Below are 26,908 nucleotides of genomic sequence, written 5' to 3' on the forward strand. Positions count from 1 at the left end.
AGTTTGTACTGTCCTGCTGGTGTATTAGTCTGACCCCTGAACAGCCTGCTCAGGGAAAGAAAAGGCATTTGAGCATCCAGCAAGTCACCATCTTTAATGCAAGGTTCCACACGCCCTTGGGTGCTGTCTCTTCAGTCCTATTAAAAAGACTCCCAACATAGCAAAGATGCTTTCAGACTGCTTTCTTTGGTGTTTATTCATGTCATATTTAAAGATAATTGATGTCATCCTGTGGGTCTTCATAAACCTTCCTCTATAGGCAGTGCAAATTTTTTTGTAAAACTACCTTTTTTTAAAGAAAAAAATCATTAATATATTGTCTTAGTGTAATAAAAATCCAATCCCACATACAAAGGGAACACCGTGACCTCATTGTATTTATGTGTGATGAAATTAGCAGAGGATCTTCAATTGAGTAGTATTGTGGACTTGAGGAGAGCCATGTGCACGAGTGTGTCTATTTTATTATCTATTTCTAGCAGTATCATGAAACTTGCTAGGCAGCACATTGCCTGGCTTGTAGTCTTAGATCGTGGAAGCTACTGCAGTATTACTATAAGCCAAAGAAAGTGACATGTCACACGTGATGGAAGTGAAGAGCTGTTGAGGTTAACTTTCACAGATTGCTTGTTTGGTTGCCTCCAGTTTTAGCTTACATAAAATAAGGTTTTGAACAGAACATGCCAACATTAATTACAATTTCAGATTTAGTTTAGGCATTATAAAATCTTATGCTGAAAAAAATATTTTCTTTGTGGGGAAAGCTTTCTAGGTCTCTAAAATTTGGTGAGGGGATCTGAATAAATGATAGAGGGCTTGCACTAAATTAATGAGAAAAACAGGATTTTGCATAGGTCAAAAGTCACAAGAGGGTAAACTGTAGTAGTGGAACATTGCCTTTGATGAATGCCAACATTTTTCAAAAGTGAATCGAACTCTTCCATGAGTTGCACCTTCTAATTCAACTGCTTAAATATAGCTCATGTACTCTGATTTTTACCATCTGAATAGCATTGAAAGGTTATGTTTCCTCTAGAAACTGAACTGCAGAGGAGTTTTGATTGTGTTTTCAGCGTTCAGTTTCCTGCCTGGACTAATTTAAATCCACACATTTGACCTACTTAGCATGCACAGTTCTCCTGCTCTGAAGACCTTTTTCTTGAACTATCAAACTACTTAGGTGTCCTGTGTATTTAGGAGGGAGGCATTCTGAAAGTTGTTTTCGAAGCTGAAGAGATTAATTTAAGCTTCTAGGAAAAAATATGATAGTAGTTTCATAATTGTGAAACAGATTTTTATATTACTGCTTAGAGGTAAATCCCTTCTCATTCCTGGAAATGAACGCAAACACAGAAGAGTAAAATCAGAAAGGTTAAAGCACAAGATGGTTTTCAATTAACAAAGGATATAAAAGGCAGTAAGAAAAGCTTCTGGGTATATGTTATTTTCCTTTTTCATCGCTTTTCTTCTGTAGTGTCCGTTACTTAACAGAGATTAAGGGCAAGTCACAGAAGATACAGAGAAACTACTAGCAGTGGCAACTTTGTGCATTGGTTTTCATGAAGAAGTTAGTTTGACTAGATACTTATGTAAACCGTTTTAATAAGCAGGCAGCTGCATGGGCAAGAGCAGGCTAAAGAAGAGGAATCAAGGTAGAGATCTGTGGTGACACTCTTAAATGTTCGCAAGCTTGCATTTCTGCACTTTGTAGAAAAAGATCAAAATTCAAAGAGAGCTTGGGAAAACCATCTTAGAAATATGGTTTGCTGTCAACAAAATGGTGTTCAGTACAGAGGACTTCAGAAGATTTTAAAAAAAGAAAGACAAGATGATAACTATCTTCCCAGGGTGTCTCTTGCCTACGGAGCACCTGCTAACACAAGGAGATGAGAGTTTATTTCATTGTTCCTGTCAAAGGGGCCCCAGTGGGATCTCTGTGTTTAATAAGTACCTCACCAGGAAAAAATCTGGACTGACTGACTGGAGTCCAGAGAACAGTTGTTTATGGTGAGGGAGGGTGTGGGAGTGGAGAGGAACACCTTACCTCAAGAGCTTGGATTTTGAGGGTGAAACACTAGAAGAGGTTGCATACAAGTATTTTAGAATCTGCTTTCTTGGCTGTTTTCAGGTTTAGGACGGTCAGGCGTTTGTTTCATCAGAGAATGTTTAGACCCTGCCTCAGTGTTTGTATGGATTAGATAGTCTTTTGACATCTGTTATGTTTCTGTGCTTATTTGAAACCGCTGCAGCTGTTTTTCCACTTGAATAATTTCACAAAAAATAACCCAGATGAAATTGTGTCAAGTTAATGCTATGCGGCATTGCTTGTGTTTCCAAAACAAGCAAACAAACAAAAAAAAATATAACCCCGGGAGCAAGTGACAGCTGGAATGTGGGAAGCCAAGATCTGAGATGTAAAAATCTGGATATAAAGGTTTTTCTTTTCCCAAAGTGAGGTGAAGGCCCCAGCTTGATCTGTTAGTCATAAAATTGTCCCTTTGCAAGTATGAAGTGCTAATACTTTCACACATAAAGAGTGTTTTCATATAAAATGCTCATGTATGCATTTTCAGAAATGGTCTGATAAGACCTCTAAAGCTTCCAAAATTCTGCACGTTGGTAGTCTCAACAAATAATGGGGAATGTACTTCTTCAATTTGCATGGAAACCCTGTCATGTCAGTCAATGTAACTTACCTGTGTAGGCAAATGGACTTTCAAATTTGGAGGCTGTAATGCAAGTTAAAGACACGGGGAGGCTTAGCACCATGTTCCTCCTATTCCAGCTTCCAGATTGTGTATATGTTTAAAACTCCTTAACCTGAGCAAGAGCTTTCCCATTAGGCTTTAGTCCTGCGCTATGTATCTCCGTGTTTTTCTATTTAGAAATTAACTCACCCAGGTGTTGCCTGTTCACTTGTGTGTGAATGAGAAATGTGAAAACTAAGTGGGATGATATGGGCATTGTCGCTGGTGTCAATGTGTCAGGCACCCTCTCCCACACGCAGGGAGGGTGGGTACTACAGGGGCTGGGCTTGGAGGGTCTCTCTTCCCTGTGCAGTTGGTGTCAGCTTTCATATGTTATCCAGTGTTTCCTTTTCATGCTTACAATCTAGATGACTGTACATCTTATTAACTCCATTTTTTCTTAATACTTTTCTATATAGTCAATACTACTTGGAAAATCTGTTTCTAAATAGCAAAGGAAGGTCTCTAAGAACAGGAATTATTTGCTTTGTTAATACGCTTTCTATTTTGGTGTCTTGAATTCTTTCCTTCATGGTAGCTAGGACACGTCTGCTAGGCTTTTCTCTGAAGGTCGGGGGGAGATAGCACAGTCAGTGCGCAGCCCCAGTGCAGGAGCTCAGTCTTCTCTGTCCTTGGAAGGGAAAGGTGTGAGCATCTCCCTCCTCTGTCAAACTCAGCTGCCCACTGTGTTTGCTTGGAACCCGAGTGAAGGATCTCAGGAGCAGGAATAAAGGTACTTTTCTGTCAGCATTTCAGAGTAGTTATAGATGATAACCCTATTGCCTTTAAAAAGCTTTTTGCTCAGTGTATGGATTTTAAAGACCCTTTCCTGCCTCCTTGGTTGCACTTGTATGATGCAGCCAGCCTGCTTTATCCAGTGGGCCAAGCTGCCAGTGTGCTTAAGAGACAGTTGTGCTGGCACTGGTGGGCCGATGGCACTGCAAGAAGGCTGAAAGTGGAGGGATGCTTAATTTGGCAAGGATCAGTAGGAGTGCTGTTCATCTGACTGTCCTCTACTCACTTCATGGAGGTTAACATCTTCCAGCACTTTCTGTGTTTTGTTGTTCAATTACTGCAAAAAGTGAATTTTACAAAGCAGGCAGTTTTGGGATTCTATCTTTTGTTATGCCAAATGAATACACATTTTTCCTTGAGCAGTAATTGTTCATTTTGTAGGTGGCTGTTTCATCTTGGAGCTACTTGAAGGAAAAGTAGTGGCTAGAAACTCTAGCTTCAATTCTTTAATTTTATTTTTTTTTTTAATTTTTTTTTTAGGTTTTTTACTTGCTGCAGTCGTACTTAGAATCAAAACCGCTCATTAGTTCGGACTTTCAGCAGGGACTGGGTGAGATCATTACCTGTGTAGGAACCAAGTTATGGTTGGCTAAAAGGTAAGGTGAACCACAAGGTATCTATGTTTACACGCATAGGTTACTAACGTATGGAAGACTTGACTCATTTTTTATAATAATTTTTTATTTTGGCAAGGTGGAGAGATTTATTTCTCTAGAAACGTGTAAAATTTGGATACCTTATTGGCTTACTGTTTTTTAGTCAAGGTGATCTTTTTTCCCCTAAAAAAAGCAAAGATGAAGAAACATAAGTATGCTTTACCTGTGTGTATTTATGTTTTTCAGTCACCTTAGTTCTTCTCAGCTAATTTTATAGTCCAGTCATTTAAAAAAAAAAAAAAAAAGCGTGAATGAGAATGCCTACAGAAGCAGCCTGTTTGAGGATCACTGTTGCTTCTGGTCTAAGAAAAATATGCTACATATATGAGGGTTTTATATTACTATTTTCTTTGACTTTCACATTTACAAAAAGTAGTAACAAAATGTCATGACAATTGTTGAAACTGTCAAAAGTATTTTCCTGCCCACAAACAATCCAAGACAATTTTGGAAATATTTTCCTTAGGTTTCTGTAAAGGAACTTCAGATGACCTACATAAGGCAATCAAGAAACACTTTTTTTCTCTTCTTTAACTTGATCTCATCAATTGCTTTTGAAAACTCCCACCAAAAACCTTAAAGGTCTCAGTTGTGGAGAGAGAGCACAAGTCCTTGTGTAAATAAATAACTGGGTGAAATATTCCGTAGTACAGTTTGCACAGTTGAGGGAGGTCACAATGCAGTCTAGAGTGGATGTTTGATAAAACCTATGTTGCTTTGCGATCATCAAAAGCAAAATTGTAAGGATTTGAAGGATGGGACTAGTGGGTTGAGGAATTCTTCTGCCAGTGTTAACTGAGTTGGGGTAATCAAGATACAGTTGATCTTTGAGAGTTACAGAAGTGTCTCCTGAGAGTGTGAGAGTGATAATAATGAAGGTAAAACTTGGTGTAAATAATTGTGAAATTATGTACATGAGTAAAGTAGTTTGGACTTCACTTGGGGAAAGAGTGGTTGCCCAAGCACATTTTTTGTTTGAAAAAAAATCACTCTGATTCTTGGTAGAGCCAAAGAGGGGAGGGGGCAAATATCATAAAAATAATGCAGAACAAAACAAAAAAAAAGAAGTCACATGTTTGTTTGCACATTAATTTGTGTTGTATATTTGAGTATTGTGTAAATCCCAAAGAAGATGTGGTAGAAATGACAAGCAGTAAAGAGACTGAAAGCAAGTATAGAATAGCTTCTAGATGGGGAATGACTAAATAGGCTGAGATTGTTTTAGCCTGGAGAAGGGACAATTGAGGGATGACACAATAAAAAAAATTAACTGTTATGAGTCATATGAAAAGAGGATGGGTAATTAGCATCCCTTCCAATCAGTGGCAGATTTAAAAGAAACAAAATAATGAAGTTTTTAATGTAATTTCAGTTTAGCTATGGAACTCCATGATACAAGATAGTATTGGGTTTAAACGTATATGAAGTTGTAACATGATTGAATAGTGTTGAGGAAAGACAGCCCAGTGAGGTTATTGAGCATGTAGAAGTCACAGTTGGCCGAAAAAATTGTTCAGCAACCTTGAAGGTTTTGGCAGGTGTCACTGTTCTTATACTTCCCTTACCTGTGCACCTGCTCTCTGCCCCAGTTGGAGACACCATGGTGGATTTGGTGGACCTTTTGGCTTGACTCAGTGTAAGCATTCTTAAGTCTTTAAATGAGGATGGTAATTCATGTAATTAAATTAAGTCCAAATCCATTGATATTGTTATAAAGAAAGAAAGCCCCAAACACTGGAGACTAAATTCAGTAGAAAGATACTGGTGCTAAATAATTAAACCCTCTTTTTCTTGCAGCAGATATGTAAGGGCCGGGCTCTGTTGATTACAGATTTTAAATAAATTCTATGCTTTCAAAGTATTTTTTCAGAACTGGCCTATTTAATACATCAGTGCTGACTTTTTTTTATTATCATTATTATCTCCAGAAAGGAAATATTTTCAGGCTATCTCTAAGAAATCCTGGTACATAGTATAGGTATTTGCCTGAAGAGATCTATAGCTTTTTGTGCTAATATTAACACCCTGTCAGAAGCATGTTTCCATTTTGTCAGTTTGTTGTAGCCTCCTTTTCATGTTCTTGTATTCTCAGTTAGGCAGTTAATGCTGTGCATAGTTTTTTAAATGCCTTTCTCCCAAGATAGTAAAATTTTATATTATGAGCATACAGGTTCACAACACTAAGTTAAGGTATTGGGGTTTTTACAGACAGAAACTCTTTTTGCAGGTTTCTAATGTACTTTATAATTTTCTCTGGTTCCGAACAGCCATACATCCTTAGGCACATTGAGCTAAGATGTGTTTTCTTTTTACTTTCTTCTGGTTTTTTTTTTGTTTTTGTTTTTTTTTTTTAAACTAAAAAAAGCAAGTAAAATATCCATTAAATGTTTGCTAACCTAATTTGCTTCCAAATATGTCTTTAAATATAAGCCTACAATAAATGATAAAGGTGAAAAGATTTGCTTGCCTCTTGATTTCTGCTTGAGATAGATGTGTTCAGTGTGGTGTGATTAAAAAACAAAATAGACAAAAAAACCCCAACAAACAACGCAAACAAAGATATTGAAATAGATGGTATTTTGTGGTAGTTTGTCTCCCACATTCAGTGTGCAGTTCTGCTGTTTATATTTGGCTGTGTGGAAGTGAACAACTGTTCTGTGATGAACAGTTGGTTTGGGGGGTTTTGTTGTTTTCTCTTTTTTTCTTGTTTTTTCAGTTTTGGGAGGTTGCTTGGCAGCGGAGATGTCAAACTCGGAAGTCCCTCTGTGCAGTTTTCTGGATGTTGGGAAAGCAGGTCAGGGAACCAGCACTTTGTGCCCTGTTGTTAGACGACTTGGTGTGCATCTGCTGCTGGTCACTGTCAGAGGGGTTGGTGGCTGGCTGGACCCTTGGTCCATGTACAATCATTCTTAACTTCTCTCTGTTCAGGCAAAGAGACTAAGTACCACAGAGAGAGAAAAGTTAATGAATCTCCATCTGCTTCTTGTCCCTTTTTCATAAGGAGGTAACTTACCATGTCGTGGATACTGTAGTGCAGCAATTGTTTGAAAAGAGGGCACTAGAGACACTCATTATGAATCTTAAACAGGTAAAAAAAGTTAAAATAACAGGAGAAAGTGTTTGCGAATTTGTGAAAATGGGGAATTGTTTCCAAATACCAGTCTTCATTCACGTTTCTGTGCTAGTTCTGTAAAGTTCTTACTGGTGTTCTTTCAACTACGTACTTGCTTTGTACTGTGGAACAAACTTCTCTGAGAAAACCTAAATTAGGAAATTTTGGATTGCATTAAATTACATTAGCTCTTAAAAATGAGGCCCAGTTGTCATGCATATATATATTTGAAGAAAAGATGATCATTCTTCAGCTGTTGTTTGAACTGGGTGGTGTTTTTTGTTTGGGTTTTGGTTTGCTTTTTTTTTTCTTTTACCTTTTCAGGGCCAGAATGTAATTTTCTTTCATCAGAATGTATTGGTGTAGAATAGCTCAAGAAGTTACTGCACATTCCCTGTAACATACTAATCTCTTCTTCCTCCACCCCTCAACCTGACTTTACTCTAGAGAACAAAATAATGACTCACATTCTCCAAAATGAATTGCATAAAACATTCACATTTTCAACTGATATTTTCTGTGAAAGCAGGCTTCTCATGTTAAATGCTTGGACAGGGTTGCTTTTTCTCCTTTGTAGCATATATTAGAATATTAGAAGAAAAAAATAATTTCTTCCACCTTCCTTGTTTGGTGTATTTTTTTACACCTTCAAAATACTTACTTTTTGAGTATTCAAAAGTATTATTTCCTTTTTTGATGTTTTGGCGAATGAGACCTGCCTTCCATCACTTCTCAAGGTGATTTTTGAAACTTTTCACTTTACTTGCAGGTTTATACTTCATTTGGTGTTTTTGTATTTTGTTTTAGAATAGCTTGTTAGTCTAAAGTGGTTTAGTCACGTTATTGTTTCCTCCCACACCATTTTTTGCATATGGGAGATGCAGGCTGTTTGAGAAGAATAGAAATTTTAAAAGTACATAAAACCTGCTTTGTTGGAGAACTGAGGTGATGGAATGAAGTGATTGAAATTAGTCTGGTGAAAGCTTAAAAAAATAATCAATACATCAAGCTAAGCCTTTGAAAGAGTTCAAAGCTCTTTCATATGAATTAAAAAAAAAAAGGGGGGGGGGGGTAGTTTTTAGCTCAACTGCATACCAAGAAGTTACAAGGCTAACTCTAGATGCCTTCTGCTTTGTAAATACAGAAAGTTAAAAGAGCAGCCTTGGAGCTGGTAATTTGTTGTACAGAAGTCCCGGAAATATCTGTCTTGTTTCATTTGTAGCCTTTGGCATAGCAAAGTATTGGTATTGGAAAATTTGTGAAATCATGTCGTTGCACAGCTTTGCTGTAGGATGCTGCCTTCCAGTGCTTTTAGTTTGATTATTATTTTTTTTCCTCCTTACTGGAGACTGCAGGAGGGTGAAAAGACTTTGAGGTTCTGCCAGAAGTCAAATAACATATTCTACTAACATCTAGCCATATGCCATTTCTTAGCTGAGAGCTTGTCTGCACTGGGAAATTTCACTTCTAAGAAGGCTGCTTTCTTGAAACTAACTTGTGTGGAACAGCCTTGTCTGAAACCAACTGGCTTGGCATTTTGCAAAGAGTCACTAGTTCATCTGGAATGGCCCACCTGTGGTGTGTACACTTAGCTTTATAACCCAAATATCCCGTGCTCTGTGGTGCTGCTGCTTAGCTCTCTGCTTTATGGATGGGGCAGTTAAAAAAGGGTCCTGATGTAGGGAAACGATGTTCAAGCTCACACGACAAATAAATGCAAAAGTTACTTCATGCTTGTGCTCAAAACCAGGTTCGCTGTCCACTGAGATGCTTGCTGCTCGGTTTTTCCCAGGCTGACTCTAGGATGTGCCATCTGTAACTGCTTTGAATGAGGGAAATCTCACAGGTACTTCCTAGTGCTACGGAGTATGGTAACTTGGCATGTGGATGCCCGTGGCACTCCATCAGGCTTGTAGTTTCATCCATCCCCTTTCCCCCCTCTGCTTTTGGCAGTGCCATGTGAGTGAAAACAGGCAGACAACCAGTCTTAGGTCCTTCCTAGAAGGAGCTTCATCTGAGGTGTGTTTAGGCCATCTGCGTGGAAAGCAGGAACATGGCTTCGCTGGGGTTTCAGGACTTTGTGGCTCAGAGAGTGTAACCTAAATATGACCTTATTTTTCTCATTGCCCCTTAGGAGAGACAGCGTTAATTTGTAGTGAGCAAGCTATTAAAGACAAGACAGTGGCACATACAGGCCTATGGAGATGCAGGTGCAAGATATCCATGGCACTCTGCAGGATTTCAAGCAGCCTCTGTGTGATTTTTGGAAGGGCGGCATTATTTGGAGCTGGAGGGGGGGGGGGGCTTTTTGTACTTCCAGAACAACAAGAAGGCAACAGCTAAGGAGAATGTAAGGTCATCGTCCTTGGCAGAGGGTGATTATCTTCAGGTAATTCCCTTGCCTCTTCCTCCTTCGCTGCATCAAGACGAACCTTCTTGTCCTTCCAAGGCCATGTCTGCCTTTGGTATCTTCCTGTTTTCCAACTTTTCCATTTCTGTCTTTAAATCCTACACGTTGAGAAGTGCAGTTAATTACCTTTGTTCGTTAGTGGTCTGTATGCTGTAAACAGCTGTGTTCAAAAATTGAAAATACTTTTAATGACTGAGTCTGGCTCGATGGAAGCCTAGTTAACCTTCTGTCAGCTGGGCTGGAGCAGTAATTCACGTGTGCGCTCCTACGTGCACAAAACATCAAGGGAAATTTTTGTTGTCCTGTTCCAGTTGAGAGCAAAGTGTACCAGTATGAACAGTGACTACACATCAGGTGCACAGTGGTAATTTATTAATCTACACTTTCTGACCCAGGAACCTAATTTAGCCTGGTTTGGTTTTGCTTTTGAGAGCAGTCTCATAACTGTTATGTCATTGTTCATGAACGTGTCAATGGAGGCACTCATTTAAACCTTACGTGCTTTTAGCAGGCTATTTCAGGTTTCTGTGCTGCTCCAAGTCCACCCTTTCATCAGGTTTTATAAGAGTATCCTTAACACAGCTACAAATTGTTTGTTTAGGCAGTTGGTGATTGCTTGTTTTGGAACGCTTGCTTTGGGTATCAGTAGAAATGTTTAAACTTCAGACTGAAGTTTAACGTGCACTTTGCACAGATAAAAAATTCTTTGACTCTGGTTCATAGGTATACTCTTAACTTAAATATGAATGTTCAGGGAATATTAAGAATTGAATAAGGTTGTTTAAGATGTGTTCTCTCCACCAGTGCAACATTCAGAGTAGGCACAAACCATGTAGCATTACAAGTTTTGGACAGAAATCCTCACTCATATCTGAAAATGCTTTCCAGTAAATAAATAAAAGCGTTTTAGTAGCTTTCCTCTTAATAGGCAAAACCCTGCTGTTAATAGTGTAAAATTCATTAAATTTACACATGGGATTACTTTGACCTCTAAGTTTTATAGGATGCTGCTAAGGGATCACATGCGGTTCTCATTAAGAGAACAAAAAAGTGAACAGACGGGATTATTTTATCAATCAGGTATGCTAAAAACAACACCAACCAAACACAACCTTTCAGTATCATTCACCAAGGACAGCTGGAGCACAAATTGCTTTTTCTTAATAGCTGAAACTCAGGATATTCTTGGTGGTATCACAATGAAAAAATAAGTAGTGTAGCTTCTTTTTAAAGCAATAAACTCTCTGCCTTTACCAGGGAAGCTAATAGCAATATAATAGTCTGGCTTTTGTGGTGTTAGAAAAACTTAAATCACCAGGCCAGCAACTTTACTTTGGGAGAAAATGCCTGCTATAGTGCAGGATGAGCTGGTCTTATAGAATAGGCAAGTCAAAAAGGCTGTGCACATGGTAATTACTCCAAGAAGATCTCAACAGCACCAAGTAGGCAAGCAGATGCACTCTTACTAGATGTTTGTATTTCTGTGCGGGTGTTCCTGTGCTTCCAGGAACTCAGCAAGGATTACTTGATAGTGTAGGCTTCATTTTTTTTATTTTTTTTTTAATACTTTCCATTAAATGTAGGTCTGTTGGGTATGATGTTCACTGATGTGCTGGTTTTGTATTACATAGTTAAAAATGCTACGGACAAAGTTTAGTAATTAAATCCATTATTAATGTCTTAAGAAGAGAAGAGGAAGGCTGTGCACGTTGATTAGCGCTACAGATGTGCACTCTGAGAGAAAATAGATTAAAATATGAAGTCTGCCTTCAAAACAAATACACCCCCAAAAACCCCTCAGTCTTTCGAACACTGCAGGATTTGAAAGCTAATAACCAAAATGGGAGATTTAATCAGCTGTTCATTGTATGTGTAGGTGTGATTTCCATAAGCTTTGTTGCCTCCATGAGTGACAAATAGTCATTTTCCAGATCTCTCTGCAGGTAAAATGTGGTCAGTACAAGGCCAGCTTGGCCTGGGTCATCATCATCCCTCCAAGGATAAAACTCCCTATGGATAGCCCCCTAAGGATTATGTAGAGTTAACTGTATCAAGACTCAAACATCACAGAAAATGCATTTCTGGGTGCATTTAGAAGATTGTTTAGCTGATACAATTACAGGTCATGTATCAGAAGAATCTGTCCACCAGAAGAAAGACTACTTTGCAGGGATTTGCCATACTTCAGGAAGGAATAAGCTGGAAGTTGATAGGGAGGGAAAGATACGCTGTAAACCTAAAATTTAGTTGCCGGTGCGCCCACCTGAAGAGCTGAGGTTATGGAAGACAAAGGCAGACTGGGAAACTCAGAACAGGAGGTTGCATAGATCCTGTCCCCAAGCACCAGCTGGCATTAGGACATGTTGGATTTAATCCACATTCTTCCCTGCATTTATGCTAGAGATAGAGGTCAAATTCTAGCCTCAATTTTGTGTAAAATGTTGACTCATAAGAAATGTTTTTAAAGTTCAGAAATATAAGGATTTGTACAAAGGCTTTTGCGATAGCATCCTGTGTTAGTTGGAATATGATGTTTAGGAAACCAATTTGATACATCTGTTGGAAGCAAAACCTGTACATATATTGGTGGTTGGAAAGTAGGAGAATTCAGTGTTTAAATTCAATACCAGCAAGCTGATTTATTTTCTGCCAGCTAAAATACAAAATTCAATAGGTGTTGCTGAGGGATTTTTTTGACAATAATATGTTATTTAAACAGAAGAATGGGGTGGTGTTTAGAAATTACAGTTTTCTTTTTCTTTTAATATGGGGCTTTTCCTAAAATACTACCAATAAATTTAATCCTGTGAAAAGATCTTCCAGGAATTTTAGGCTTTTTTCAGCCTTTCCAGAAACATACAGCATTACAGTAAGAGTGACTTTTCCATTAAGGACCTGAGAAGGAATAGGCTATTCATTTAATTAATTGATCACTTTGGAAATTGAAATGAAAGCAGTCACGCAAGTCATAAGGATGGTTCTCTTCTTGTTCGCAAGGCAACTATGAATTGGCCTTTGAAAGAGTTGCCCTTGCAATCTTGCCAGTGCTGGTTTCTTTACCCTGACACGTAAGAGTGTGCTGTGAACATTTTGGACAAAATACAGGGATTTGTAGGCAGCTTTGTAAGTTGTATAATTTTGACTGGATTTCTACATTAGCTTGATTCATGAGCCAACTCTTGTCATCAGTTTTTAAAGACTGGGGCTGAAAGTGACCAATTTGAGTGTGTAGATTAGAAGTAGCTAACAGTCATTTAAAAACTGTACTTTGAAGAAAATGTTGGCTGACACTCTGTGTAGTTATGTATTGTTTTACTGTGACCAAAACTGTGATGTACATGGTGCGTATTATTAGGAAAAAATTCTGTTAGTTATTTAATGAAGTTATATTCCAGTTTGACAAACAAGATAAGCTTGTATTCATAAAGGAGCACAGGATGAAAGATTTGAAGTCTTTCAGACTCTCTCTTCTAAGAGTTTGGATACTGCGAAACACAGAGCTTTTCTAGGACCTTTTACAAAAGTTTTGTTTTAGATATCCCTAAGATAGCTAACGGCACTAAGATATCTGTACCTAATTGATTCATGAGAGAGATGGTGTGGGGTTTTATTTGGTAGACATTGATTGGCAGATTGCATTTCAAATTTGTTAAGTGCTTATTGCAAGTTTGAGCAAATATGCTTTGATTTTTATGTTGTTAAACAGCTAGTAAATATCGTGTTCTGCTAATAGTTTTGCAACATCTGTTTCCTAATGAGGAAAAATATGAGCAAAATAAACTACCTCTTTGGAAGATATTGAATTTCTGTTGACTAGAGTAACCAAAACCTGGTGTTATAAACATTAACACAAATAGCTTTGATTTCATAATCAGTGAGTTGTATCTCTGATTTATGTAACAAGCACAATATATTAATGTTACTGTTGTTCATCTCTAAATGAGATGGTGCGCCTTTGGAAAAAGAAGAATGATCTAGGAGAAAATAGTTGTCATCTTTTTAAGTCATCTGACTGTGTCATTGGAAATTGGGGGTTTGAGAAGAGAATGAGAATATGTGCATCAAAATTCTTTGGTATTTGCTCTACATAAAGGTGTGGTTGGCATCCTTGTTTATATATAGAAGTCTGAATGGTTATAAATGGTGTCCTGTAATGAGTAGAAATGATGTTTAAGGGCCTCTGCAGACCTTAGTGGTTAGAGGAGCAAGAGGTTATATATTTAGTTTATTTAAATCTTTTTCCCAGTGTTCTGACAGAATCGAGGCCAAATGTGTGAGCTTTCCATGTTCTTTGCTCCTTGTTATTTCCCTTGGAAGAGGAGGTGGTTTGCTCCATAATTCATTAATGTTGATCTTCTTTAAAATAAACAGTAATACAAGAGAAGCTGAATTTCAGAAGTTAAGCCATGTGTTCCTGATAGAGTTGAAACTGTGTGTGTGAGCAGGAGGTCTGTGACCACATATTGCTTATTTCTTCAATAGATGCCAGTTTGGTTTGCATCAGATCTGCCATCCAAAATAAGCAAACTGATGACTACCTTAAATTCAGCATGACTTAGCTATAAAAGGTGAATCAAACTTTTAAAAAAAAATATTTGCAGAGCTCCAAACTGTGGGAGTCTAGGATTGGTTTCACGTTACCTAGACCTAAGCTGCAGGCAGTGGTACTTAAAGGCAGTTAAAGGAAGAACAGAAATCAAAGCGGTCCCAGTGCTACTGTAGGTAGCTGAAGCCAGCTGGAGCAAAATGCAGTATTGCATGTGGAGCTTCTGAACCTGCCCAGTCATTTACATCTGCAGAGCGGGAATATCTCCGGAAGGGTATGCTTCCTGATTCACCTACCAGGCAGTTCCTGGTTGAAAACAAATAGCTTATTGTTACTCTGGGCATATAATATTTGGTAAGTGCTTAACCTGGACCTCTTCAAAGGCGTTTGAACAGGAGCCTGTGAATTTAAAAGCACTATTTAGTTTCATTAACCTTCTTCTCTTAAAAAAAAAACCCGCACTCTTTTAATGGCTACAGAAGGTTTCCTCCTGCCAGTGACTTCAACTCTTTTCTAATTTTATATTCACATACCAGAATTGAGAATGAAATTACAAAGTTGGACTACCCCATCCCCAATTACTTGTTCAGCATTAATGATAAGAAATTGAGTATGTTTGGAAGACTTCATTTTCAGGATCTAATCCAGAAATCTGCTATAATGTATCAAGATTAATAGTATGGAAACTGACACCTGTGTGTTCAGATTTGTCTACTCTTCAGCCATGAAAAAAGGCACATTTCCTCCCCCATACTAAAAATATTGTTAGGCTGGAGCTTTAGGCAGTTAAAACAAGTATCTGTAGACCCACTAAAACCTTTGGTCCCTTTAACTTTTTTGACTTGCGTTCTTTCAGTCATCTTATCTTGTATGGAGTTTTGTGATGATCTGCTAGGGACACAGCAGCTCCTCCTGTCATTATTTCATTCTTGAATAAATTAAAATTAGTTTCTTCTGGGCCATGTTCTTTCTGAGCAGTAATCCTTTCCATCCCTGCCTGTGCTTCTGAAGGTTGCAGGTGTCTTCTTCCCATCTGCCTGGCAGGTCAAGTCTGTGATGATGCTTGCCTTTTACATGTTACTTGTGGGAGACAGCCTTTGACCTCTCTTCTGTCAGATGTGCTGAAAGATTTTGCAATATTGGCTGTCGGTGAAATTTAACTCTGTGGTTGTCTGTGAGATGATTTTTACTTCCCCCTGGACAGTCCGCCTCGAAGTACATCATCATGAAGTAGTGCTAGAAGCTGTGGGATAAGCTTCCAAGTGCAATGAGATATCTGGAGCAGGCTGGCTATAAACTCTGTATCCAAAGGAAAACAAAAAGCCACAAGACGAACTCCTCAAAATTGTTTTAATGCATCTGGGCACAGTAAGTAGGTTGGTCATTGGGTCTTTGATACCAGCTGTTTAACTTCACCGTTACACCAACTGTTGTTAAACCAACGTAGTTGCTAATGTAGACCAAGCGTTATGTTACTGAGGTCTGGATCGCTGCACTGACATCACCAGCCTGCTATTAGTATATTTGTGTAGTAGCATCAATATTGTTTCAGTATCGACTTTGTGTTTCTGTGAGGGCATACCCTTAGATATAAGAGTCCTAACAATCTCTAGCTCTATCCTATTCAGAGTCACATACAGTTTATCATCTGGAGTTAGCACACGATGTATTTTTTTCCATTAATATCCAGGTTGGAAGGGAAATGAACTAATTTTTGGGTTTTGGACAAAAAAGAGAATGCTGTTCCAGATGCCTGGAGCTCCCACCCTTGCTACTGCTGTGACTTTCTTGTTGGAGACAGATTTCCTCAAAGCTTGTTTATGAGAACACCACTTTATTTGGGTATCTGTCTTAAAAAAGAAACATCTTGTACTCTTCCCACTCTGGTTGTTGAAGCTCGGCACGCACAGGTCATCTTAAATACTGTGCCGTGCATCATTTGAAATGTTCAGCATGCGATTCTTGGCTGTCAGGTCTGTTATGCAAATCACAGTTTGATTGTGTTCAAGACTGAGCTTTCAGCTACAGTCTGAACAACACTGAAATTTCTTGGTTTTGGAAAACTGAATTTCCTGTTGTGTCCGTCTGGCACATATGGCTGAGAATTCACTAGCATCACCAGAGCAATGGAGTCAGCCAAGAACAAACGTTTGGCATGTTTTATCGTAGAAAAGCCTCATTTCAAAATCAAAACATGCATATGTGCATACTCAAAATGAAGTGGTAAATGCTTAAAAACTGGACCAGAATAAAAAAACATGTCAGTATTGCTGTTGTCACTTCTTCAGTAAAGGTTGCGTCAGCCATGTTTTTCCCAAAGCACAATTTGTACATTGGAAACTTTCTTTCCAGTGAAATGACTGAATAATAAGCGAGTCTTCCATTTTTCAAAGGAGCTGAAGTGCAGTAGGCCCGTTACGTTCATCATCTTAACTGAAATCTGTCAAGGCTGCTTTCGTCCATTTTATGAGTACATGTGAAAGACCTCTTGGTTTCTTTTCTTCTAAGCCTTTGGCTCTGTTTTGTTGTGGGTTGAGCTTCTAACCCTGTCGGTGTTCCTTGGTGGTGTTTTTGCACAGACTTGTGAAGACCAGCTTGGGCAACAACTGGATGCCCAAGATACGGGAGAGACATTTGCTTAGTTAGAGTGGGTAAAAATTAAGCCTTCCTAATACAGCTTTTCAAAAATAGGCCATATTAAAATTGCTTTGGCTTCTTGTGGTATCCACTCTGATGTGCATCTTCTCTGCAGGCAGGCTTTTAGCTCTTGTGCTTTAAGGCAAGAGGTAAGAGGCAAGCATGGAGTCTCCAGAGATTTGTGACTCCTTCACTAGTTAGTATCTAAAAAGTCTGTTTGTGCAAAAGGCGAAGAAACTTTTTCAAAAGAGGAGTCCTGGTAGCATACAGTCTGCTATATGTTACACGGATGTCTATTATTGTAGGTGATAAAAGAAGGCATAAGTAATTTAGGCTTATTAGTTTGACTGAAGGGTGAGAGCAGCATTTCTGGTAAAAGTTGTCTCTTAACAGGATCATAAGGCTAATTCTCCATAGGCAAATACAGCTGCCAAATGTCTACGGAAGAAGCTCAGACCTTTCATTTTAATGTCATGATCACATATCTTATTTAAAAAAGGTTTTTTTTTGTTGAATTTTAAAGATGTTATGGAGTTGAAAATGTTTGTTGGAACATTTTTAATTCACAGTATTTTTAAAGAGTTTCGGTCATCAAGATAAGCATACAAAGAAAGTGCCAGATAAAATAAAAATGAAATACTGAACAGAATTAGTCATACTTGAGGCTTGTGCTGCTTGATTCTAAAAGTTTTTGTTTTGGTGCAAGTCACATTGGACTCATCAGAATAATGTCTATGTTTTGAACTGGATGTCCTGTTTGTTCACATATTAAGTTATATTTTAAGAAAAGTTTTCCTGGATAAAACATACTGTGATAACATTATAATGAAAAATAAAGATGTTAACCAAATTTTACTTTTCTAATTGGAAAGAAAATGCCTATCACTAGTGACTTGAAGAGGTAGAGCAGAAAGTAACTTATTACAAATTTGCATTGTACATACAAAATCCCCAATATTCTTGCCTGGAAGTAAAAAATCTAATCTTAAAAACATGCATGCCTCTGTGGTCTTTGTCAGAACAGTGTGTGCTGTGGCCTTTAAAAAGGTGTATTAGGTAACCATTCACGGGGAATTTTCTTTTATGAGCTGTAACAATACAACCTAAAAACTTAATTTTGTTAATGCATTTAGTTATATTATCTGTAAACAAAACAAAGACATGCTAGTTGCCATGGCAAGCTGCTTCATCCAATAATGATAAAATATATAAACTGTGATTTGGTGGAATGGATGGAGGAAGGGTGTTGCCATTCTGCTAGGGAGACCGTTATTCAGAGTGGACGGGAAATGAAGTTTACATAACTTGGCTTAATTATTTTGTAAACGCAGTCTCATTTGATCAGTAGTTGATCTTCATTAATTAAGTAAAATAGACACAAGTAAAATAAACACAGCAAGCTCGTGTGTTTCACTGCTGTTTCTGAGTGTGGATGTTATAAGGTTTTAATTTTCAGTAATCTGATTTTTCTAGGCCAAATCCTTGTTTGGTGACCAGAGCTGCCTATCTTGATGTCCTTGTGATGCTGAGTACTCACTTGGGGAAGTTTCAAAAGCAAGGTAAGTCAAATATACTGTTCTATAAATCAAATGGAATATCTGTGAGGAAATTCCTGAGCTCTCTTGAATCCAGAGAAACAATAATATATTAATTGTAGTCGTGGTATCTGCTGAATGCTGGAGTCCCTTCGCTGCTTTGCGTAAAAGGGCCCTTTGCTCTGCCTCCTGTAGAGCCAGTGCTGGGGACTGTTGGGAAGAATGAGCTACAGCTCCATGTCAAAGCTTGAGCAATGATGTTGCGGTATTCCTAATTCTAGAATGGTATAACAAAAAAGATCCCCTCCAGTGTTCCAAAATGGTTTTCTGGTCCAAGATTGTAAATACAAACAAAATCCAAACCCCTGAATATTGCTACTTTAACCTTTCCTGAAAGCCACAGAGATGTTCCTTCGTGAGACACCTGAAAGCATTTCAGAGAAACTGTTTTCTCATGTTTAGACATTTTGTAAGAAACAACTCTGAGAGCTTCTTTAAATCTCTTTTTTTTTTATATTCATTCTTTATCACTGTGAAGTCTTTGAGGGACCTGTCAGAACTGTCAGTGGTTTTAGTGATGCAGGGTGGTGTTTGCTACAACACAAAACATACTGTAAACAATAAGGAAAACAAAGGTATAGAGGAAGGGATAGCCTTTCAGGTGTGCCTGTGTATAGGCCACGTTTGGTCAGCTGTAACTAGCTTCTTTGTGGGCCTGTTTTGTTCATTCCTTATGATCAAGTGAATAATAAATTACCTTGTCAGTCCAGGAAGGCAATTAAAGAGTAGTTCTTTCATTTTATTAAAGCTCTTAATGACTGATCTGAACACTGCGTTTAAGTCATTGGAACTGTTCCTTATTTCAGATAGTCTTGTTTTGGGGGCTGTCCTTAATTTTTAAAACCAATTCCTTTTGCTTTGTTGCTTAGACCTTTGGCAGAAGTAGTTCTATTTTAATTCCCTAAGTGCTGTTTCTGTGATTTCTTGTGAATACACAGTTAAAATAGTGATAGTTGTCAGGAAAAGGAGTTGGTGATGAACGTATCTGAAATTAACTTCTTCGGACAGGTTGATGCAGAATCTAGTCGTTATAGCAGAAGCATAGACATACAGAAAATATATGACAAGTGGGTTCCACTATACTGGAGGAAGACAGTTAGGGTTATCTGGGACTCTAGGACATGGGTCTGATCTTTCATGTCCTCTGAAAAGTCATTACTCTCTCATGGGTCCCAGATGTCAAAATTCAATAAAGGGAATTTCCAGATGACGTTGCACTGTAGGTCTCATTCTGTGGGGTACTGAGCCCTGTTTGTGACTAGGCCTGCATGCTTTATAGGGAGGAATGCACCACCCTATATAAAGCAGTTCCAATATACCATGTCTCTAGGGATAAGTTTTTTCCTGGCTCTTTAATGTTTGTTTTAGGTAAGTTACATCTACCATATTTGGCCTCATCACCCTTTTTTTAATTTGTGTACTCCTTTCTTAAAGATAGATCCTCTTTGGAATATTAATTGTTACACTTTTTAATCATGATCCGCTATCTCTGTTCATCTTCTTTGTAGGAGTCATCATCCTAGCCTTTCTGTATTCTGTTCATATGAATTATTTTTCCTCTGTTTATGACTGTTCTCATTATTCACCCTTCAACTGTTATTTTTCTATTTTCTTTTATGAAAGAGCAGCCAGTATTGCAGGTGAGGGCTCCTCATTTGCTTAGTGGGCATTACATTTCCTTTATCAGTATCTTTCCTATTTCGGTTATCTTTGGGTTTTTCCTCTGTTTTGTTTTTTAAACAATTGCTGCACATTTGCAAAAGCTTTTATTGACTTCTCCACACCAGGAAATGCTCTTTTTTATTTTTTTTTTTTATTTTTTTTTTAATGCCCCTGACTTGTGAATAGCCCTTTGAGCATGAGGGACTGCTCCGTGCTGTGGCTGGATTACTGATTGTGGTGGATTCATTTATTTTTCAAAGCTCGTGTGGACTGTTCCAAACCTGGGTGTTGTAAGGTACAATTTCTGTAGAAGGAAAGCAATTATTTTTGTGGACTCTGCTCAGGGAGAGTTCATTAGTATTGTCTTGCTTAAACGCTTCATTCCAATATAGGTTTAAAATTATATATTGCAGGCAGTATCTACAGAGAGTAGAAACTTAGACTGGAAATACGGTTTTGAAAACTTGAAGATACGTTAGGGACAATTTTATATATCACAGGCAGAAGCCCTTCTGAAATGAAGGAGTAACATGTTTATATTAAATAGAACCAGAGTGTCCCATGACACAGTAAGAGAAAGACTAAACTCAGCAGTTAGAAATGAATGTTTTGAGTCTTGCATTTAAATGTTCTGTAAGGAATAATTATTAGCTGAAGCTTTATGCTTTTCTGAGATTAAATATCTTACTCATATATGTGTATCTCTGGTTATGAGCCAATTTTTCTCTGTTTTAATCTTGATTTGTAAAGTTGTTTCAATGAATAAAGGGTGAAGGACAAATCCAAATAAAACTGTTTCTTGATGTGTTTATCTAAGAGGCCCCAGGAAGTGCTGTGTATGAGTTCCAGGCCATGGGCTGAAACTGATTTTCATCAACAGAAATGGGAATGCAATGTAATGAGCCTGCAACTGGTTAAAGTCAGACCACTTCTAATTGATTATGCCTGTCTAAAGGGGCTACAATTACAAAGAGATTTTCAGAGTACAACCCTGCCTAGGCCTTTCCTACATTACGATTATTTTCTGTAAGTGATTTGTTGTCTTCAATTAATAAAATCTGTCTCTTAAAGTGCAGGACAGCCCTTAGGGAATTTACTTCACAAATTCAAAACAATTTAAAATGTCGGATAAGGAAGGCAGGGAGTAATGGATACCAAAAGCATCTTGTCCAGCTAAAAATTTATTGCTGGCCAAATGATGATTATTTATCTTAAAACAAACAAAAAACCCTCCCTGTAGTTATTCTGATCTGCTGGTTTGGATGGAAATGTTGCCGGATTCATGTCATTGGGAAAATACAGCTCTCTTGAGTCGATAGGCAAAATTTAGAGCATTTTTTCCAGCTCCTGATACGCCTGAGTGTCTTCTGATGTGCAGAGACAATACATAATGCCAAGACTATGTAAACTTACATATTTTTTGTGTTCAGTTGTGAATTGTGGTTGGAACTCAGAAAAAAATCTGAAGCAAGCCTTTTTAAAAAAAAGTAAGTTAAATATATAAATAAAAATACTATTTTTGTCTTCATTGAGAGCAAAAAAAAGTTTTTACCAGATCTAGGTATTAATTATTTGATGAGCTAATGTCTATTGTCAGTATTAATAATTCTTAATAATATCCAGTAGTTATTAATAATATCCAGTGAGTTTTTTCTTGCAGATCTCTGATATATTGTCTCCACAGTAACTGTTTTATAGACTTGGAAGCACCAGATGTCCAGGGCCTTTGCAGTCTTAATGGGGAGAACAATTTCAGGATTTTCTGGCCCTCGTACCCTGCTAAAATCCAGTCAAGTTACTCCTCTAGAAGTAAACCAGCACCAGAGTGGGTGATGTAGGAATAGGGGGAAGTTCCTACTGGAGGAAGCCGGTGACACTTGCAGGCATTTTTGGAAGTTAAAAATGGCCCCAGGTCTGGGTGGCAACGTGTCCAACCTTAGCTGTGGTTATAATAATTTGTAATTCACAAGTCTTTATCAGCAGGCGTTGGGAGGAGAGGTCTGTCAAGCTTTGGTGCCACGGATCCATGTGTGTGTCTGAGGTTATGCACTTTTCTCTGCACTCGGATGGGCTTTTGGAGGGAGAGAAAACCAGACTATGGACAGGCTATGCTGTGATGTAGCGTTTCAGTAGATAAGATTCCTTTGTTGCATATGTGGACTTCTGACAGGGCCTGTCGTTAGACATTCCTGCTTTCAGATCTTCTCCTGGAAGTTGGTGGAAGCTAAACAATAAGATGAGAGTATTACCGCAACCCTGCAGTGCTGGTAACACAGGAGTCAGAGCAGTGTCTTCCAGTGAAAGCTCGGATCTGGGATGCTCTGTCTCTCTGTAACAGATGAAGAATGCCACAAAGCAAAGTGGTCACACTTTCTTTCTTGCTCACATCTCAGAACATTTTTTTGATAGTATTTTGTCAATTTGTTAAGGAAAAAATGGATGCAACTCGCTAAAATGCACTTGACTAATAAAAGCATATGTTATGGTGTGTTCAAAGAAAGGTACTTGTTGATAAAGTATTGTATTGAGTCCATCAACGTATGTGAAATAGGATGAGAACGGAAGTCAGGGAAAAGGTGAAAGAAAAATTTGCTAAAGATAAGCCTTCCAAGTCGTTCTTTTATCCTGCATATTTGCTGTCAGTCTCCTGTCTGGTTTGGCCTATTATCAAGTATAGTGTCTTAAAAATCAAGTTCGCTGAGAAAGAGAAAACATTTAAACAGGATGTCAAATAGGGTGAACCTGTGGTTTAGGAGAAACTGCCACTTGAAGTTTAACTAAGCATTCTTCCTTTCTACATTTGAGGTGGAAGAATTTATAAAAGTTCTGGAGATTAACCATATTCTACTGTTGTTGTCATCAGTGGAAACAGTTACTCTGTATTTACATAACTGATTCTGTTCATAATTAGATTGTTTTGATATCAAAATGGAGCAGCCAGCATTCTACTGTCACTAATATATTCTTTCCTTGAGTTTTGCAACAAGACTTTCATTTTCTTACTATCTTCCAAACAGCTAAACTTTTTGTAGATGTAGCTGAGTTAAGATTCTTAAATTCTGCTCATGAACGAAAAGAAACAATTGCAAAAAATACTGTGCTTTGCACATGTGTGTTTGAGATCAGAAACATGAGCAACTGTGTTCAACTGTTTGCTGGTTTAGTCCTTTTTTGTGCCCTCAAATATGACAAAATACTGTGTTTTAACTTACATGTATTGCAAATACCGTTCTCTTAGTTATATTTGTCCTTCTTAATGAGAAGTTATAAAATGTATTGGTAGAAATGGTATGCATTATCAAACTTCTAGATGCTTTGCAATGAAAGCACAAATGGTTTTTCAAGTAGGAAACTCTTAAACATTTTGCCCAAATGATTCAATATATAGGACTTTTAAATAGTGTTTGAAGGCTTTGCCCACTTTTTTTTCAATATTGTACTTCTTTCTTTTTCTTATTTTGCAAAGAATGTTAGCTCAAGTTTTTCTGCAGGCTAACATAAAAACTGATAATGTTTAAACAGTAAATAAAAAACCAAAACAAAACCAACCAGGAATAACCAGGTTGGTTATTTTAGCCATACTTTAACTTTCTTTTCCTAAATCCCTAAGACCTGTGGCCAAACTGTGACTGGCAGCTTGTTAATGCATGTTTTGATTATTTGGTCTAATTAGCTGAAACAGAAGAAATTCCATCTGAACAAATTGAAAGCAATTTTTGTTTGTTATGTCAGAAATTATATAAACTTTGTGTGCCAGTATATTGACTGTGGTGGTGTTTTGACTCAAGGAAGGTAAAGATTTAAAACGTGTTTATAGAATCATCTAAATGGCCTATGCCTACTGACATTAAAGTAGGCAAGTCAGAAGGAAGTATGGTTGGGGACACCTTCCACCAGACCAGGTTGCTCAAAGCCCCATCCAACCTGGCCAGGAACGCTTCCAGGGATGGGGCATCCACAGCTTCTCTGGGCAGCCTGTGCCAGTGCCTCACCACCCTCAGGGTAAAGAATGTCTTCCTAATACCTAACGCAAATCTGCCCTCTTCCAGTTCAAAGCCATCACCCCTTGTCCTGTCACCACATGCCCTTGTACAAAGTCCCTCCCCACTTTCCTGCAGGCCCCTTTAGGCACTGGAAGGCTGCAGTAAGGTGTCCCCGGAGCCTTCTCTTCTCCAGGCTGAACAACCCCAACTCTCTCAGCCTGTCTTCAGAGGAGAGGTGCTCCAGCCCTCTGAGCATCTTCATGGCCTCCTCTGGGCTTGCTCCAACAGGTCTGTGTCCTTCTTATGCTGGGGTCCCCAGAGCTGAATGCAGTACTCTAGTAGGGTCTCATGGGAATGGAGTAGAGTGGCAGAATCGGCTCCCTCCACCTGCTGGCCATGCTTCTTTTGATGCAGCCCAGGACACAGTTGGGTTGTGTTGAGCTTCTCACCCACCAACACCCCCAAGTCCTTCTCCTCAGGGCTGCCTCTCAAGCAATTCTCCACCCAGCATGTATCTGTGCTTGGGATTGCCATGACCCACATGCAGGACCTTGCACTTGGCCTTGTTGAACTTCTTGAGGTTCGCATGGGCCCACTTCTCACACCTGTCGAGGCCCCCCTGGATGGCATCCCTTCCCTTCTGCGTGTCGACCGCACCACCCAGCTTGGTGGTGTCGGCAAACTTGCTGAGCGTGCACTCGATCCCAGTGTCCATGTCACAGGCAAAGATGCTAAATGGTGGCAGTCCCAGCCCCTGAGGAATACCATCATCGCTGGTCTCCGCTTGGACATCAAGCCATTGACTGCAACTCTTTGAATGTGACCATCCAGCCAGATCTTTATCCACTGAGTGGTCCATCTGTCAAATCCATGTCTCTTCAGTCTAGGGACAAAGATGTCACGTGGGACAGTGTCAAATGCTTTGCACAAGTCCAGGTAGATGATCCCTTCCTAGAAGAGAACCAAAATTCTTCCTATCCCACAAATGAAGCAATCCTTGGGAGGGGGGGAGTTAATCCACTTAATTCTTGGGGGGCCTTTTGCATCTGTCAGCATCCTGGACAAGACTGCTGTTCGCCAGTTTGCTTGTTTGGTCAACCAAAATTTGTTTTTCCTTCTCACAGCAGCTGGTCATTCAAACTGTATGGTGATTTTTGTTTGTAAATAAAAGTATGTCTTTACTGTATCTTAACAACAGAGGCAGACATTTACTTTGGGAACCAGTGTAGTTTTTTGTTTAGTCAGGTATTTTGATGTAAGCCAAAGAAAAGTTTACTTAAAGTTAAGCAGAAGAGAAAACATTTACATGAAACGCAAGAAAGATTTCTTAGTGATGAAGCTGAAAGCAGGAATATTTCCACTGCATTGTAATAAGACGGGGGCTTTCTTTCCTTCTGTACATATTTGTGTGAAAAAGAGTGTCGGAGAGCATGTGGAGCACAAGATGAATGCGGAAGGATTTGCTCTATGGTGTGCTGAGGCTAAGCAAATATGCAGACAGTCTTGTTTTGCTGACAGCCTTGCTGTTGAGACATCCAGTTTTAGAGAGACTTTCTGTAAAATAGATGAGCCACGGTGTCCAGTCTTTCACAATTACTTGGGAAAAACAAAAGTCATCCAGAAGGCTTCCAAACCAGCAGAAGTATCTGATAAATACAGAAAAAAGAGGATCTGTGGCAGAGGACTCTTGTATTGCAGTCTCTGCAAACTAGTAATTCTAGGAGTAGCTCTGCCATGATTTTTTTATATGAAAATAATTTTCCCCTTCAAAGATGAAGACACGGAGTGAAGTTATGGTGGCCTTGCAAAATTCAAATGAAGGTTTGCTGAAGTGGATCTGAAGCTGCCAGCTCCTGGGGTCAACAGAGGGGTCACCCCTCTCTCCAACGTTAGGTTGCTCTAACAAAGTTGGCAGTGTTGACACCAACGAAATGGAAGACACCTTCCCCCTCTTCCCGTAATATTTATCCCTGTCTCTTTCTGTTTGCCTAATACTGCTCTCCCTTGCCTTGCCCCAGAGCTTTAACCCTTCCATCCTGATGGTTATCATGTTACTGCTTGCACATATGATAGGTATACCCCGACGTAAAGAAATGCTGATAGGAAGGCAACGCACTTCTCTTGCCATATACTTTAGAAAAATATACTTGGTTTGAACAGCTGAGCCAGTCACCTCCCGTATTGCTGCAGTGCAGCTGACGGGGGTGCGTGGAAATCTGAGAGGGTGCAGGGCTCCCAGACTGAAGCTCTTTCTCTTGTCGAACTGAGGTGCTTGAACTTGAACCTTTTTCTTTCAACTGCTTGGGATTATTTCTGTTGTTAAACTGGTGTCTATGGAGTCAGGCTGTGTAGTAACTGGGACAAAGGCCTAATCCCTCTCCAAGGCAACCAAATGGTTCAGAACTTAAGGAATTCTGGCAGTTGGATACTTGTCGTGTGACATAGGCATTAATGCTAGTTTATGCTATGACGCCGGTATGTAATGCCAGTCTGTTTGGAGGGGTTTTAGAAAACGTAGCAAATAAAATATACAAGTTTGCACGTTACGAGATGTAAGCCATCTCTGTCATCTAGAGGGTTATGATGTTACATAGGTTTGCAGTGATATTGCAGTTTCTTTGACTACAACAAGCCCGTTCAGAAAAGAAACTGGAGTGAAAATATGAATGACAGAACTAATGGTTAGGTAATATGTCTGACAATCTTTTAAAAATACCAAATTTCTTTGAAGCTTTTCCAGCATTACTGAGAGCACGCTTCTGTCT

The 26,908-nt window shown here is 38.8% G+C and overlaps 1 protein-coding gene across 4 annotated transcripts in view; it reads left to right on the forward strand.

Annotated features, from left to right (window-relative positions):
- Positions 1-26,908, forward strand: part of THADA (THADA armadillo repeat containing) — a 161,697-nt gene that overhangs the window by 96,485 nt on the left and 38,304 nt on the right. For 3 of the 4 annotated variants that reach the window (XM_055815966.1, XM_055815965.1, XM_055815967.1), the window contains exons 30-31: positions 4,023-4,138; positions 18,377-18,462. In XM_055815966.1, coding sequence (XP_055671941.1) covers positions 4,023-4,138; positions 18,377-18,462 — 202 coding nt within the window. The remainder of the gene's footprint in view (positions 1-4,022; positions 4,139-18,376; positions 18,463-26,908) is intronic. The other variant, XM_055815968.1, reaches the window with a different exon arrangement.

Source organism: Falco peregrinus, chromosome 11 (genome assembly GCF_023634155.1).
Source record: "Falco peregrinus isolate bFalPer1 chromosome 11, bFalPer1.pri, whole genome shotgun sequence".
Lineage (NCBI taxonomy): Eukaryota > Metazoa > Chordata > Aves > Falconiformes > Falconidae > Falco > Falco peregrinus.